The 16,940-nt window shown below is 39.1% G+C and overlaps 2 protein-coding genes across 2 annotated transcripts; both read left to right on the forward strand.

The window, feature by feature from the left end:
• Positions 1-1,820: 1,820 nt before the first annotated feature.
• Positions 1,821-2,615, forward strand: LOC130621240 (uncharacterized). The gene has a single exon (XM_057436550.1). It carries the CDS (start codon positions 1,821-1,823, stop codon positions 2,613-2,615), a length of 795 nt encoding a protein of 264 aa, XP_057292533.1.
• Positions 2,616-15,000: 12,385 nt separating this feature from the next.
• LOC130621825 (glutathione S-transferase 1-like) lies at positions 15,001-16,858 on the forward strand. The gene is made up of 4 exons (XM_057437179.1): positions 15,001-15,340; positions 15,909-16,126; positions 16,297-16,404; positions 16,511-16,858. The coding sequence occupies exons 1-4, from the start codon at positions 15,199-15,201 to the stop codon at positions 16,673-16,675; spliced, it is 633 nt and encodes a 210-aa protein (XP_057293162.1). The 5' UTR covers positions 15,001-15,198; the 3' UTR covers positions 16,676-16,858.
• Positions 16,859-16,940: the final 82 nt, after the last annotated feature.

Here is a 16,940-nt window from a genome sequence, read left to right on the forward strand (position 1 = left end):
TCTCGGAGGAAAATCCGCCGTGTCGCTCTCGTAGGGCTTTCTTCTCATCACGCAGTTTCTTTAACTCTTCCCTAGCCAAGGCTATATTCCCATCCTCAATCTTTATCTGTTCCTTGGTTATGCCAAGCGTCTTCTTCTTTCTCTCAAGCCTCTCCACCTTTTTTTGTACTTTGTCAATCCGACTATCTCTCACGAGTATCTTGCTTTCCAACATCCTCAGCTGACCACGGATCGTTCGAATCCCTTGGTCGAGTCCCTTTCTCTCGCGATCCGTGAATATCTCGCCTCCTCCAAACGAAGTATCTTCCATCAAGCTCTCTGTATCGTCGAGTACTTTCCCGAGCAGTGGCTCCATCTCGATAGTGTCATCATTTGCCATGATCTGCTCCACATATTCAGTGTCTACCGTGATCTATGGATTTCCAAATTCAATTGGGAGAACAACCTGATCCTTGAGGGACTCAACCCTAACGATGGGACCATCAGAGCCCTACAGGTAAAAGCGTCTGACCATGTTGGAACCGACGAGGAAAAAGCAATAGCGGCAGCCTATGGAAGTACCTTTTGTATCCCCCTCGGGAAAATGTTTGAGTTGACGAGGGATCTCCCTTTATATCAACATGGACTCCACGATAGATTGACATTTGTCTTGCATTTTGCACCATATGATCGGGTCATCAAGGATGCCGGTACACCAGCCGCGGGCTCAACCGCAGCCAAGGCTGCAGATTCTTCTTAAAAAATCTCTAACATTTCGCTCGAGTTTGAAAAATTAGTAAATGAGGATTTGGCAAGCGCTATGATGTCGCGATACAGCCGCCTCGTCCTACCATACGAAAGAATACTAAGGTCGAAGGTTGTGACTATGAAGAAAAGTGATACATTCTATAATCTCCAAGTCGATCAACCTGCTAAATCCTTGGTGGGTATATTACTATTATTCGTCGATCCTGGAGTATCCAGGGCTTATGCGGGTGTCAATGAGCGATTTTATAACCCCAAGATCGAGAAGATCTCTATTACGGTTGAAGGTGAGCCCAATGAGCTGTATTCACATGCTATGCTCCCTCGAGATTATTTGCAGCATATCGTTGAATTATTTGGGTGATAGTGTAGTGACCATAGGTCAATTTTTCACCGAGCGCTATGCGCTATTCATTGATTTTAGGGCAACACCTGATCGGGGCCTACATGGTAGTGGGCGGCCTCTGCAAAGGTTATTGGACGGTATAACCCTGCACATGACAAAAAAGCGGATGGCAATGGAGATATTAGGTGCTACGTCTTCCTTATCCAAGACGCGCAATTAAACATCCTGGATGGCAGGTTCCACAGTGTACAATATTAAGAGATCAAAATTTGCTTTTGTAGGCCTTGGGTCTACAAAATAAATGGAAACTATAGCAGATCTTGCTGGAGGAGCATTGATCAATGCTCTGGCTTTCAGTGGGTCAAATTTTTTGTTCAGCAAACTCAGTGGGCACGGCGAGGAAGAAAGAAAACGTCATGATTTAGCAGTTGAAAAGCTTCAAGCTGCCCAAGCCCAATGGGTAAAGGATCGTAAAGCAAAAATTGATGAATACAACAGGAGGCGTGAGGAACAGCATGCTGCAGGGCAGAGCCTGAAGGAATTGGACGAAGGTATGAAAAATTATTTCATCGCAACAGTTGAAAAAGCTCCAAAATTATCCGATTTTTACACACCGAGCAAAAGACAACAAGACAGTGAGCTCACATTTATTCTCGGTTCATTGACACTTTTGGGTTTTGCTGTTTACAAATACATGTAATGATTAACGTTTTTGATATGTATAATAAACATGAAGCATATTGTTACAACCGATGAAGCTGAAAAGCTAAGTCATATATATTACCAACCAGAACATCTCTGGATTGGACGAAAAGCCATCAAATTACTCGCTGAAAAATCTGGTCTTTCCAAAAAGAAAGTCATACATTGGCTATCTCGTCAAATCCTGTGGCTCAGGCATATTCGAGGTCCGAAAAAGATCAATTATCCTCATTTCACCATTACAAAGCCGAACGAAATGCATCAATTCGATCTCTTGTACATGCCCCATGATAACGTTTATGGCAATACGTACAAATATATTTTGACAGGTATTGACGTCGCCTCGAGGTATAAGGTGGCAAGACCCCTGAGAACGAAAAAGGGTAGTAAAGTTGCCGACATGCTCCGCGATATTTACAAAGCCGAACCTCTCCGATATCCGAGTATCTTCCAATGTGATAATGGTAGTGAGTTTAAATCGGACGTGACAAAGTTGTTGGAAAGCAAAGGTGTTGAGATCAAGCGTGCTACTACTAAGTATCACCATACTTTCACGGCTTTTGTTGAAAGCTACAACAAGGTACTTGCCGAGAGACTCTTTAAACACCAAGATGCTCAGAAGCTTGCATCTGATGAAACTAGTACCACATGGGTCAAGCACTTGTACAATATCGTGAAAAGCATGAACAATAGTAAGACGGCTATGATAGATATAAAACCTTCAAAGGCCATTAAACTCGATGAAGTACCGCTTGCGAAAAGCGAGGAATATCCTGAGGAAAAGCCTCTACCCGACAATGGAGCCGGGAGAAGGACACGGTGATGCTCGAAGTCGCGCAACGGATGCCTTTTGGAGCAAAAAGACGTACAGACTCGACCGTATCGTAACTGGTACGAGGTTATTATACTATTTGGTAGATGGGCCCTCGCGTAGTTTCGTGTCAGAGGAGCTCATGCTTATACCCGAGGATGTAGAGGTACCTCCCGAGCATGTAAAACAATGGTAAATTTCTCGCTTTTTGTGTGTTAATATTAACACACAAAACCACGCGTCTCTAATCTTCTAATGCTGGATCACCCAGGTCGTATAAGTCCTCTCGGGTAAGGTCAATAAGCCGAAAGTGGCACATATAGCGCTGCATATGTCCTTCCTCTTCAAATCAATTAAAAACATGCATACCATTTGCGTTGTCAATAACAACGATCTCTTCAGACTCAGTAAATTGAAGCCTGAGCCATCTCCTTTTCTTTTAAATACCACGTCTTTAAACACGGGCGCAATAATAAGGAAGATAGTGGTATTTATCATTCTCGGGGTTAGTATGTTTTCAAAAAATCATAATTACATTATCCTTGCCCACATCATAGGCATGTGGTACATATCTCTGACGGAGTCCTACAATTTCTAATGTCCTTAGATCGAGCTGGTGTTCTCGCTCCTTCAGGTCATCGGTGAGCATTGCCAGGGCTTGACGATGTTCTTCGATTTCATTTTGTAATTTTTCCACACCTCTTTTAGTTAGCCATTTCATGACCTCAATAGCCCTTGGTTTTCGAGATCTATATACAATCTCTAATGCACTATCCAGGGTCACGAAAGCATCGTCTCCGGTTACTTCCTTGGACGGTGCGTCTAACGCACCCACTGTTATCTCATGACGAGGTGTGGTTTTTACGTCTCTGTATGTCGCCTTTATATCAACAATACCCAGAAATCTTCCCAGATCAGCACGTTTAAACATTGGTTGGCCCTGATTGTTTACCAATATCTCATTGGTAGGCAATATGTTAAATAAGGTAAGTGACATTTTATTTGATTTACATTACCCCAACCAGGGTGATCATTAGGACAGACATAAATCAGAAAAAATACATGGTGTTCCTATGGATTCTTTCTCTCTCCAGAACATCACGAAGCTCCTCCTGGATGGCCTCTAGGCTCCGCTCCTAATGAAGTATCCTATCCATTTCTTGGTGGCAGGCATCCAGTTGCTTTTCTAATTGATGTATGTATGACATATTTATTTATTCTAATATACTCCAGGCTCTGGAATGGTCCAGCCTAATATACAAACAGGCATGTTTGGATTTTTTCAACTGATTCTTGATCGCTTCCCAGTCGTTAGTTATGTTTATCTCTTCATCCACCAATTTCATGTCACTCCTTTCATGCGGGTACCCCATGAGCAACTGTTTCTTCTGCCTTCTCAGGTTTTTGGGGATTCCCGTATAACTCTGAGTCAACAGCCATAACGAATGCTTCCTGTGCTTCCCGCTAATGGCAAATTCGAGCAGGCTCTGACGCCTTTTATCCATGGATTCATCCGCGATCATGTCATCAACTATAAAGAGTGTGCCCTCACCGGCAAGGACATTTGATAATCGTTCAATCCATTCAAATAGTTGATCCTGGGGCTCTATCAAAAAAACATAGTCATCCTTCCAAAGCGAGGATCTCCCCAAGTACGCCGTGTTCCATCGAATTGTTGGGCATAGGATCACGATATTATGAAAGTGGCCCCTGTACTCATTCTCGAGAAGGTCGAGCACACGCTTAGTTTTTCCATAGCTTGTGGGGCCTGTAAATATAGCTGTATGGGGTTCTATAACTATCATGTTTGTTGTATACCCATGGGTATACAACAAAACCTTTAAAAATTTTATTTTGGTGGCATCATCGAACGCTTGTACCAACCCTGCTTTATCGCATAATCATCGAATAGGATCGCCCCCGTCATATATCCAGCTAGTTTTATACCATCTTCCATGTCCATCTTCGCACCTGGCCTAGAAACACCCAGCACTTTTGGCACTTAATGCTATTACGATGGTATATGATACTAATCTCATGGACTCCCATAGACTATCAACAACTTCCTTCTGATATTCTTTGCTGCTCATTTATATTATACTATTTCATACGAAAAATATCTGGCTGTGTTTGAGATTTTTGCTGAGCCACTGCAGCAGGCTGCTGGGTACCGGCGGGTCCCACTACGGAAAAAATATATGGCACCTCCAATACAGGCGAGGGTAATAATACCCCCCGCGCCATATATATCCACTGCCTGACTCACCCCAGAAGAGGTTTTGGACTGGAGTAACAACAACACCCTGTTGTTGTTTCATATCTTCCTTCCTCTTCCTCATCAGTGCGGCCAGCTTGTGACCTTGGGCCACTCTACCCGGATGCTTCACTGGTTTTGTTATTACCCTTTCTTCTTTTGGTTGTTCCTCACTCATTTCTTTATAAGCCACAGGGCTTATAAAATCACTTCCCCGCCGCAATACATACAAATCTGGAGGACAGTAGCTGACTGCCGTTCCAATCCACGTACTGACATAACGTAATCACGCACTCATCGTCACCATCAAACCGAATCGCTATTTTATATTCCGAATTATCGAATGATATAATTTCCAAATTAGAATTTGACGTGCGCGATACGATTTGACTAAGTCTGGGAATTATATGTCTCAATGTAAAATACACGCTGGCTATACACTCGCCGTCGCTTTCAATATAAACATTCCCCAAATACACATTCAAACATATTAATCCAATACCCAGTATTTGGGAAGACGTGTCTATATACATTTGCTGCAGCCTAGTACTACAATACCCTACTATATCTCCAAGGGATAAAGGTGGAATAACAATACTCTCAACGAGCCTAGTTTTCAATTCATTAAACATTCTTTTCCTTCTCTATTTCTTCCCTCTCATCAGGGGACTGTGAGAGCTTCGTGTGATTAATCGTATGCGCGGCAACGAGTACGGGCGCTAAAAATTTGCCAAACACCGAATATACCAGTATACCCAAATCAGCCATACTATCACGTATTATTGGATCATCCTCAATATCCTTCCGTAGTCCTTATGGGTTATCGATGGATACAATATTGCCTATGACTTTCGTATACATACTAATGGCATGAGTTGACAAAGCCTTTGCAGTTTTCTCCCTTTTTCCAGCAATTCATGTTGAATGAAATCGGTATGAATTTTTTCAATTACATCCTCCGTGCACTTATCAATAAAACTCTCACTACATTTTTTTGGTAATAAATGTGCTTTACCTTGACGTATCGCATCCTTCAAAGCCTGGCGTTTATCAGGTTTTTTCGTAACGGCTTCTATATCAAAAATATCAGCGAGCTCAGTTATCCTATTTATTAAACGGCGGTACCGATAGAAACAAGCAAGTATCAATATATAAGGGAGGAGTATACCAATCAATAGCAATGCCTCCATTTATTTGCAGTTCTGTATATAAAGGTGGTGCCTCACAACACCTTTGGATAAATCACTAAATTACTTGGTTATAAATCGATAGCCTTTCTTTTGGTTTTCTATTGCCCACATGGGCTGTATATTTGTGTAATGAGCCTAGAAAGTTGCAATTCCCTATTGGGTGTAACACCATTTTCTTTATATTTAATGGGGGTAATATGTTTGAATCGCCACTTCCCCTTATTCCCCAATTTCATACCATCCGTGAACTGCGGCCCTATGTGGGATTTAAATGTAGCAATATCGCACCCACGCGACGTACTCTAAAGGCTTTGTATGTATACTATCCTCGAGCACTACCCTCTTATCGTAAAACGCCGATAGCCCCAGCTTGTTTTGCTAGTATGTCACAATCCCCTGGTTATATAACCGAAAGCCTACATTTTTAGCAGTGTCCAGCTCTCCCCTAAGTACTCCCATATACTTACACCATGTCAATTCATTTTGCCTTTTCGACATGCCTTTACACGAGAACTTAGTGCCATCTTTACCTTCGACGAAATAACACTTGGCTGTTAAGGCAATTATTCTCGAACCGATGAATTCTTCTTTAAATAACCTTCCGGTTCTACTTGAATATTTATCAGTGACTAGCCAATGAGCAACATCCTCATCGTACTGCTCGAGTAGTTCAGAGCGAACAACATCAAGTAGGTTATTTCCAGATATTGCAAAATACGCACTATCGGTGTCCATGTAAATATATTCAAAATTTTGTCAATCTACGTACTTGTCGAGAAAATCATAATAAAATTTAAGCATCCGCATTTTTGCCAATTGATACACAAGGATTCCACATTGATATGCCCTATTTATCTAAACCCCCTGTTTACTCCTCCTTAATTCATACGCATGTCCGATTTCTTCCAAATCCTCCAAGTAAGGGCTCCTCATTGCAGCATCTATTGCCTTCTCATCCTCCGTAAATGTGGTATTAGCATGCCTCTTCCTATCCTCGATCATTTTTCCGTAGAAGCTGTTACCTTTCAATTTTGCAGTATCACCAGCGATGCGCTTATCAGGGTCTTTATCTGCTTGGCGCCGCGCATCCGCGATTTCCTCCGGGAACCATGCGAATGGTTTACTCCTTGAGTACTTGAGTATTTGATAACAAGCCGTAATTTTTAATCCATGCTCAAGGTATCCTATAAGCAGGTCAGTACATAGTAGGATCTTCTCAGCTTTCATCACTCCCAACAGCTTTTTAGTGCCTGGAATACGTTTCCACCCTGTCTTGTTTAAATAATCGTGCATATGCTGAGGGATTTTATTGTCAAGTATTTCCCTGACTACAAATAACGGGGACATTTCACTGAATTGTTCGTACAACTCAGTAGGGACTTTAATATCAACCTGGCAAAAACCAAATATTGATCCATCTAGAAGGCTCTGCACCAGAACATCTAATCCTCCAGCAGGGTCTGTTCTTTTTAATAGCTTTTCCTTACCACAAGGGAAATGTTGCAGTAGTGTGCTTGGGTAGAGCTTATTGGCATCATATCCCAGGATGGTCCTACAATTTTCCGGTTCGATATAAATATGCGATCTTATACCCGTCACATTACTTTCATGGTACCTACAAAATACTATCGCGGGACCACCTACCATCCCCGTTTGTAGGAGCTCATAAGCTTCGTTTTTCGTACATATTGTACAATCTTTTTGAACCTGCTTGCATGCTTTGTATAAGGCCTTGGTACAACGAGCCTCACATTTATGCTTACACGGATCACCCGGTACGTAAAGCTGTATATCAGGGCTCACTCGCAATGATTTGTTTAGAACGTAGCGCATCGACACACCCGGGATGCTCACTGCATCTTTCAAAATGTCAATGTCATCCTCGTAGTATGTATTGCGGGTCTTGTCGACGGCCTCGACAAATGGCATTACATCGGCCATATTGTATTCACCCAACCAACCAAGCATCGTGACGCATTCCTTTTTAAAGAACTCATCCCTGAACGTATCGTAATCTTCAATTGATAGTGTGTTTTTACCAAAGTGTGCTATAAAAAACCTCATGATTTACTGGACTGATATGGTTCAATTTTTCATACTCCGTTGACCACTCGTATGGGAATTCTAATTTTTTTAGATTGCAATCGAGTGATTTGCACCATTTTTCATAGCTCAAGCCTGGAGCTAGAAATTTTTTTATATCTATGAATTTGAACATCAAGTTAGTGAGAAACATGTATTCATTATCCTTCTTAGAGACCTTGATATTAGCCTCACCCGCAAGCCGTTCGATAAAATACCGCTTTATCATGTTGATATCAATTTACCACTGTTGAAACCGATCACCGTCACTTGATTTATCCATTCGTGCCAAGCATTTTGGGTTTGTTCGGGGAGCATATCAAAATCATCTGACTTGGGGTACATCTTTTTGACTTCTTCCACAATCCTCATTTGTCTCTGTTCCAATTGCTCAACGAATTTCCGCACCAATACCCTGGGGTTTTCATTCATGATGAATGTAGGATGTTCTTGGAGCAAAACGTGGGTGGCAACACTTACTGGGATATGCTTGGAGATATATGTTAAATCAGATGTTTGCTGCTGGTTCAATGGTGCCAGAAGAGCCTCGAAATCCAAAACAATGAAGTGGGGATATGGTCGAAATTCTTTCTTGAATAACCTCCTAGCCTTTGGAGGGTTTTCACACTCCCATGCAGTGACAAGATTGTACCCTAGCTTTTGGATGTGATCCTCTTTGATTTTGGTGAAATTAAAATTATTTTTATCCACGTTGGTTCTATTAGGCTGACATGGGCATCCATGCCATTTGCAGCCGTGATATTCGTATACTGTTTTTGTCTGAGGATCATAACCGTCGATCTTGTATACAGCCTTACTACCGTCGCATATCACACGCTCTCCTCCATGTCCGCAAAGCACATGATGTATATGCCTACCTTTTTACTCTGACATGGCCTCAATCCATTGGCATGCTGCGTAACTGAAACCGTTATCGGGATAGAATACCCTCTCGGAGCTGCTCGGCATGCGCTCGATCCTCTCACCTCTGCAAATGATCTTGGTCTTGTGAGGTGTCGTGTGAGGTTCTCCGATCTGGTAAATCTTTGCGTGCAAACCTCGCATTCCCAATGCTGCGTCAATACATCCATCTTCTTCATATAGAAACAATGACCATGTAGCATACCAATATTGATCGTGTCCAACCCCTTTTTGTATTGATTTTGGCCATAGACGAGACGCCATGGAGCCTTGTCGTAGTTTGTCTTCGGTTCGAAGACTCTGATATCAATTTTGAATTTTTTAGCGATGCCCTCTAAGTCCACGAGCCTTGTAGCACGTACCTCTTCCCTCTTTAATTTGGGGTCCTCGTAGTACTCACGAGCTAATTTGAGGGCTGACTTTGTGAGGAACTCTGTCCCCCTTTTTACATCGGCCCTCTCCTTTACAGCGAGGCATCACCAAAAGCACAGGTTGTCTGTTCTGACATCTTCACCATCCATGGCATATATACACCTTTTTCCGCGGAGCCAATCTGGTATTGGTCCACATCCAAGTAGTGGCTCCCTTGTAGAAATTATTTTGATCTGCACGTGTCTAAATACTACCTTGCCCTCATATGCTCTTGGTGTCTCGATAGCTCTGTCTGGTAGTAAATAGGCTTTGACCCAAAATTCTGCATCCTCCAGATCAAGGCGCTTATTTTCGCATTCATCCAGAAAGGCCTCCATGTCAGCCATGCTTGAGAGTAACCTTGAGCTCTGTGATAATTTGCAACGTCTCCACCGCCTCGGTAAATTTCGCAGCCAAAGGAGTATATTACCTTCACTCGCATGTCTACGTGTGGTGTGATTTTTCGCATGATGGCCTCCGTCAATGGTTGGTTAAGGTTATTATTAAATCGCCATGTTTTAATGCGGTTTCCTTCTTCAAACATTTCCGCGTCATCGTTAAAAATATTCTGAATATCCTCGATTACCTCTGGGTTCGTGGCCTGCTTTGATTTTTTCCCGAACATGCGTTTGAGGTCCTCGATTCCTTGCTTTTCATCTTCAATGGTGACCCGTTGAACCTCATCATGGAGAGTTGGTGCTCCTGAAAATTGATCCCTGACCCTGTTATAATAGTAACTAACGGTATCCCGAACGCTCCTTAGTTGCTTAGTGAGAGCTTAACGAGTTGCCGCTACTGGTACCGACGCGGTGTTATATATTTTACTGATTGCATTTTTGAACCAACTCATTGCTATATTATATACAGATTTTCTTTTTAACCAGAAAATTCTGTTTGGTCAAGGATTGAATATTTTTGGAATTTCCCTTACTCATATTCTGTATGATTTAGTTTACGCCGTCATATGTTGTTTATATCATTTAATAATATTTTGTGTTGGTTATTGGCATTTATATTCTGTATTATTATGATTTCACGTATGCGTTGATGACGTCATATGATTTTGTTTTTTACTTGTTTTTTGGGATGAGGTGGTGGAGGAAATGGTGAAAGCGGGGTTTTTGTGATTAAAAGGTGTAGGAGGAATAAAAACTGGTTATATTTACTCCTTACTACTACTAACCCACTCTTTTACGGAATAAGATTGGAGCACAAATCGCCAGTTACAAGTCATCAACCGATAGCCTCTAAGTACATGGCAGTGCCTAAAGGCTGCAAACGCTTACCCAGCACCTTTTTTCTTCAATGTCAGCATTAAAAAAAAGTTTGACATTTAGTAGTAGTAGTAGTAGAAGTAGTAGACTGCTACTACTTAAATGAGTGCCTTGATCCTGGTGGTAAATTATCCGCATTTTCTTGTTTTTGTTTGCTCAAATTTGGTTTTAATTTGGTCCTGTGTACTTCCTCAAGCAATGTTTGCATAGTTAGTGAATTATTGAATTTTGTAAGTGTTGATTATATTATTTCTTTATTTTAAAACTAGTCGATAAATCCCGTGGAGTAATCCCCTTAGGCAGAAGGACAATGGAAAAATAGGTTGTTTTAGTTTTTTTGCTGACGTCAGCAGTGCAAATACAAAATAAATATATTTTTTTAGAAATTTGTATACCTGTTGCCTTCATCGTATAGATCTTGAAATGCTGATTAAGAAATGTATATGATCATGCATCTTTGACAAACAGTTGCAGAGATATCAAGGTTTAAAGGTTTTTTGATGACGTCATCAAACCGTCCATTCCGAAACGGATTTGGGGACCCAGGTTTGGAAAACTTACCCAAATTGGTCCCAGGTTGTCCCTAGTTACCCACGCGGTGAAAAAAATTGACGTCACCACCTCGTTTCCAAGTTAATTGGCCTCAAAGTTTTAAGTGCATTGTAATGGCTTCACTAATCTTAATTAACTTTCCTTTGACGTCAATACTATTTTATCGGTAAAGTTTGGTAAATTACAGAACAATTTTATAGGCGATGTTTTACAGAATTTGTTAAAGAAAATTTTGAAGAATGTAATCCACTTTGCAAAAGTGACAGACAGACACACGGAACTGGCGTATTATTATATAGACTAGTCGATAAATCCCGTGGAGTAATCCACTTAGGCAGAAGGACAATGGAAAAATAGGTTGTTTTAGTTTTTTTGCTGACGTCAGCAGTGCAAATACAAAATAAATATATTTTTTTAGAAATTTGTATACCTGTTGCCTTCATCGTATATATCTTGAAATGCTGATCAAGAAAATATATATGATCATGTATCTTTGACAAACGGCTGCAGAGATATCAAGGTTTAAAGGATTTTTGATGACGTCATCAAACCGTCCATTCCGAAACGGATTCGGGGACCCAGGTTTGGAAAACTTACCCAAATTGGTCCCAGGTTGTCCCAACCTCGTCCCCAGGGCATCTTGTATCTTTTCTGACCCCGGGACGGCGATACGAACATGGCCCTGGAGGAGGCTGGTCCGATATGAAACCTGATTGGCGCGGATATGTCAAATAATTATTGCGTCATACAAAACATTTTGGCGAGGCGGCGAGTCTGTGACCAACAGGAGGAAGCTGTTCGTTTTAAAATGGCGGAGGTGTATCAGCAGTATCAAGTTTTTTTTAAAGTGAAAAATTTAATAAAAAGCATTACCAAGCAATGAGAGTATAAAATAAGACATCATAAAGTAATGCTGCTTACATGACAATATTTCAATAGCTGGGAATGTTTAATAAAGCTAGAAAAGTTGTTAGCTAGCACACTATACCTAACACACTATCAAGGTAAGAACAAAAGAAAGAAACTCAATTTGTTTCCAAGTGGCCAGGTTTGATTTGCAGCTTTTTGCAAAGACTGACGTTGCTTAAAATTGCCGCCCATGTCCTTTATAGACAAAATAATTTTGCACAAAATATCGAAAATGTTTTTTTTTTACAAAATATATATACATTACGTTTTAAATTATATCAGGTTGTTATTAGTGGGCATGTTTTATTACCTTATATGCTTTGGTTACTATAAAAGATATAAAAAGCCAGTAGGTTAACCATCGGAGCCATTTTATCATTGAATGCACATTTATCCGGCCTAATTCAAGAAAATTCAAATTGCAAAAGCTTCAGTAAAAAAATTAAGTTATTGACTTGAAACTTGTTAAGGAGTACCTTTAAACCTATCTGATAAAATATAAAATTACACCAGGCATGAAAAATTTAAAAAGCCATTTTGAGGAAGAGAAAAAGGTAGGAAGATTTTCTTAAACTGATTCTTGCTAGGCCTTTTTTAACACGCTATGAAGAAATTTCAGAAAATCGAACTCAATCAAATTTTATTGAGCGCTCAATTAGGCATATGGTTAAATCCAGGATGTATTGAAGATGGTGGTAGATATTTAACAGCTCACCACTGTGATATATTATCTCAAGAGTTTTAATACAAATTACAAAGAAGTGAACATAAAAAATCACAAAAAAAGTCTAAACCGAGTATATAGTTTATAAAGCGTCCCATAACTTCAGTAAAAATAAAAATATTGACTTGAGATTTGGTATGATATGGTTTTAGATTGGTTTGATGAAATTGAGCCAAAAAATAGTTCTATTATCATCATACATTCTGAGTTTCAGAATTTAGCCCTTTTCAAAGACGCCGATAAGCCGTTTTGACAGCATATCAATTTTGACCAAGATACAGATTCAGAAAATTTTAAAAGCTATTCTAACCTCAGAAATGTCAGATAAGATTCAACCTAAAATTATGCTAGTAAACAAAAAATTTAGTTGCAAGGAATGTCTCTTTGCTGACATCTTTTTGTGATAGGATGCTCTTATGAGAATACTGAATTAATCTTCACGGTTAGCTAGTTTGGCATTTTAAATATTTTCCAAGCAGAATGATAACAATAAATAGATGTATATATCAATAAAAATCGATTTTTGAACAGCAGCAGAATTTTGATGAGCTCTAAAAAGTGCGAATTTATGAAACTAATTTTGGTCCAAAATCCCCAAAATAATTTCCTCAAAAAATTATTCCCGAAACATTTTTTTCTCAAGGTAGCAATACTTTGCTGTTCGTAAAGTCGTATATCAATTCTTTCTAAACTATTAAGGCAGTGATACATTAAATCGAGAAAACAGATCACACGCAGACTTGTCGTTCTCGATTTTCAAACCAGCATAATGCTTTTGATAAAATTTTTGAATTATTTATGTTTTAAACAGAAAAAAACCTTGTTTTTGTATAAATTAGATGCAAATTAAGTGTATATACAAAATAAATGTGAGCTTGCTGAGTAAAAAATAAAAAAGCTGCAAGGCGTTTTAAAACATGTCATTAAGAAAAGAAAAAGCAGAATTTATCAGTAATGGGTGGCTTTTTGGAAATGTTAAGGCCACAAATGTAAAAGAAAAAAATACTTTTAAAGTAAATACTCTTCTGAAGCCTTTTTCACCCAATATAACTCCAAGCAGTGAGTCCACCATAGTTGAATTCAGTTTCAGCTAAGTATTGTTTAAATACAGCAAAATCTTTGTCATCATATAAAAGCAGTAATGCAGACACAGATATGAACTCACGGTAAATGAGAATTCTAAAGTTCAGCCAAAATGAATAAAAAATGTAAATGTTAATATGAGGTTAAATTTCTGCCTAGCTACTTTCAGTCGGGCACCTAGAATGATACGAACATTTGAAAATTATGTAGCCATATCTGCACCTTAGAGAACCAACGAAGTGCTATGTTCAGATGGGCAAATCATTTACTAATTTCCAAGTTTCCCCTAGCTACAAGTTTTGCAACCCAGTGCTTGCTAGTCAACCAATTCAGTGAAATACACATAACTAAATTGCTTGAATTTCTTCAAGTAAACAGCAGCCTAAATAACATTATTGTATATTTATACATTTACACAAAACAATCAAGGGCAATATGCGAGAAGTTTGTGTGTTGCGATGAGAGGAATCAAAACAAACTCGCCGCACGCATCTGTGACGTAAAAGGCCGATCTCGCTTAGCTCTGCAAGGTTATATTAAAACTTTGGTACATTGAGACAAATCTCATTAAATATTACACACAGAAATACTGTGTATTGGAGGGTCACGTGACGAGGCCTCCTCCAGGGCCATGTTCGTATCGCCGTCCCGGGGTCAGAAAAGATACAAGATGCCCTGGGGACGAGGTTGAGGTTGTCCCTAGTTACCCACGCGGTAAAAAAACATTGACGTCACCACCTCGTTTCCAAGTTATTTGGCCTCAAAGTTTTAAGTGCATTGTAATGGCTTCACTAATCTTAATTAACTTTCCTTTGACGTCAATACTATTTTATCGGTAAAGTTTGGTAAATTACAGAACAATTTATAGGCGATGTTTTATAGAATTTGTTAAAGAAAAATTTAAAGAATGTAATCCACTTTGCAAAAGTAACAGACAATTTAAAAGTATTGCGTCTATCTCAAGGGACGAAAAGAATGTAATTAGTCAGGAACACAATTACAGTTAATATATGTGTTAAAAAAGTTTTGTGAGATATATTGTTATGATGTAACATTGACGGACAGTCTTAAACTTTTTAACAGGCGATTATAGAAGCTTCTTATTTAATCAAACCAGACGACAGCAAAAAATTATATTTGCATTAGCGAATAAGAAACAAGTAATTGTTACAAAATTTCAATCCTTATACATAAAATGTGTGACAAAAAGCATTCACTATTCTATTTTGATGTCAATGGACGTGGAGAGTCAATAATTATGACTTTCAAACATGCTGGAGTGGAATTTGAAGATCATAGAATATCCTTTGCAGAGTTTCCAGAAGTAAAATATAACAGTACGTCATGCGGCTTTTTCTTAGCTAGTGGTGTTGACTTGTGTTTAGGCATTTTATGGAGTTGTAGGCCATCTTCGTACCTTTTTTACAAGTGTATGTATGTTCAGAGGTAGAGCGTTCGCTTCCAGTGTGGGAGGTCTTGAGTTCAAGCCCAAGTCAAGTCATGCCAATGATTACCAAAGTGTGAATCAATCTTTTCTGCTTAGTGTTCTGCATAAGAATAAGGTTGATATCTTAGGTGGTTTTCTAGTTGAGCGAATGCTGTGCTTGCACGACTTTCGTAGCTCACAAATGGGAGCTATAAATGCGTTAGGATCCCCTTTGCTGGACCCTAGTTGATAGTAGTACCAATAGGAACTAAAGAGGCTATCCTAGGTAAACAATTTCAAATAAATAAATAAAATAAATATTCAGACCATGAAGTTATAATTGATTAATCGCACTCGTCCCCGGTGCTTTTTTATTTGCGCAGGGATCGATGCTTATATCAACGATCGATGTTTAGAGAAGCGCCGCGGCTGCGAATATCAAATCTCGCACGAGTTGTGAATAATTTTCAATATTTTAGCTGCAGCGACGCCAACAGGACATCTACCAGTGTTGACCACACCCCGTGGTGACAAATTGGTGCAATCGGCATCCATAGTTAGATACTTGGGTAACCTTTTTAATCTTTATGGTGACAACCTCGTACAGCGTGCGCATGTAGATGCTATATTGGATACAAACAAGGAGCTGTATGATGGGCTAATAGATGCTCAATTTTACACACCAGTGGATGACCAAGTATGTAATTTTAGTTTCTTTCTTTGGACTTGCAATTTTTTGAAATCTTATTTATTCAAAGTCTTTTTTCACACCTTGGACTAAAATCTGATAATTCTAAGATCTTTTTCTAGACCTAAGTTTCATTTATTCTTCCATTATTTTGAGATGCAAGAAATATTTTGTTTTAGAAAAAAGAAAAGTTAAAAATCTTAGAAACGAAAATCAAAGAAGCGTTTAAGTATTATGAATATTTACTAAAACAAAACGATGGAAATCCAGTTTTTGTTGGATCTCATGTGAGTGTTACTATTGATGTCTTGTTTACCTCAAGTTGTTAAATTATCGAGGTTTAAAACTCTAACTGGTCAAAATGTGGTTATAAAATATGACTTTTTTCTTTAGATTACCATAGCAGACATACATTTTATTGACTTGATGGACATTATAAATCTTGTGTTTAAAAAAAACACCTTCATCGAAGATTATAATCTCTTAAATATTCTGGACAAAGAAACAAGGAAGTCGAAACACTTGAGTGAATATTTAGCTGAGCGAAACAAAAAATAAACAATGAGAAAGAAGAGTATTCGTTATCATATTTCACAAAACCGTCAGTGCAATCCAATTACTTCGATTTTGCCATATATCTTGCATCATTAAGAAACAGCCAGGCTCGGCCCTAAATTAGCGTTGCTTTTAAAACGTGTAGTGTGTTTGTAATTCATAAGAATAATTAATAAGAATAACCTATCCTCGTCTCCAGTGTACGCGGACAAATTGTATCTATCGCTAGAAGAAAATTTATTTCAAGTGCCTTCTAATAAACAAGAAT

Source organism: Hydractinia symbiolongicarpus, chromosome 12 (assembly GCF_029227915.1).
Source record: "Hydractinia symbiolongicarpus strain clone_291-10 chromosome 12, HSymV2.1, whole genome shotgun sequence".
Taxonomy (NCBI): Eukaryota; Metazoa; Cnidaria; class Hydrozoa; order Anthoathecata; family Hydractiniidae; genus Hydractinia; species Hydractinia symbiolongicarpus.

Coding starts and splice junctions, on each gene's coding strand:
- LOC130621240 (XM_057436550.1), top strand. CDS start 1,821: ATGAAGCATATTGTTACAACCGATGAAGCTGAAAAGCTAAGTCATATA.
- LOC130621825 (XM_057437179.1), top strand. CDS start 15,199: ATGTGTGACAAAAAGCATTCACTATTCTATTTTGATGTCAATGGACGT. Junction 15,341..15,908: donor TCCAGAAGTAAAATATAACA/GTACGTCATGCG, acceptor TCAATATTTTAG/CTGCAGCGACGCCAACAGGA. Junction 16,127..16,296: donor ACACACCAGTGGATGACCAA/GTATGTAATTTT, acceptor ATTTTGTTTTAG/AAAAAAGAAAAGTTAAAAAT.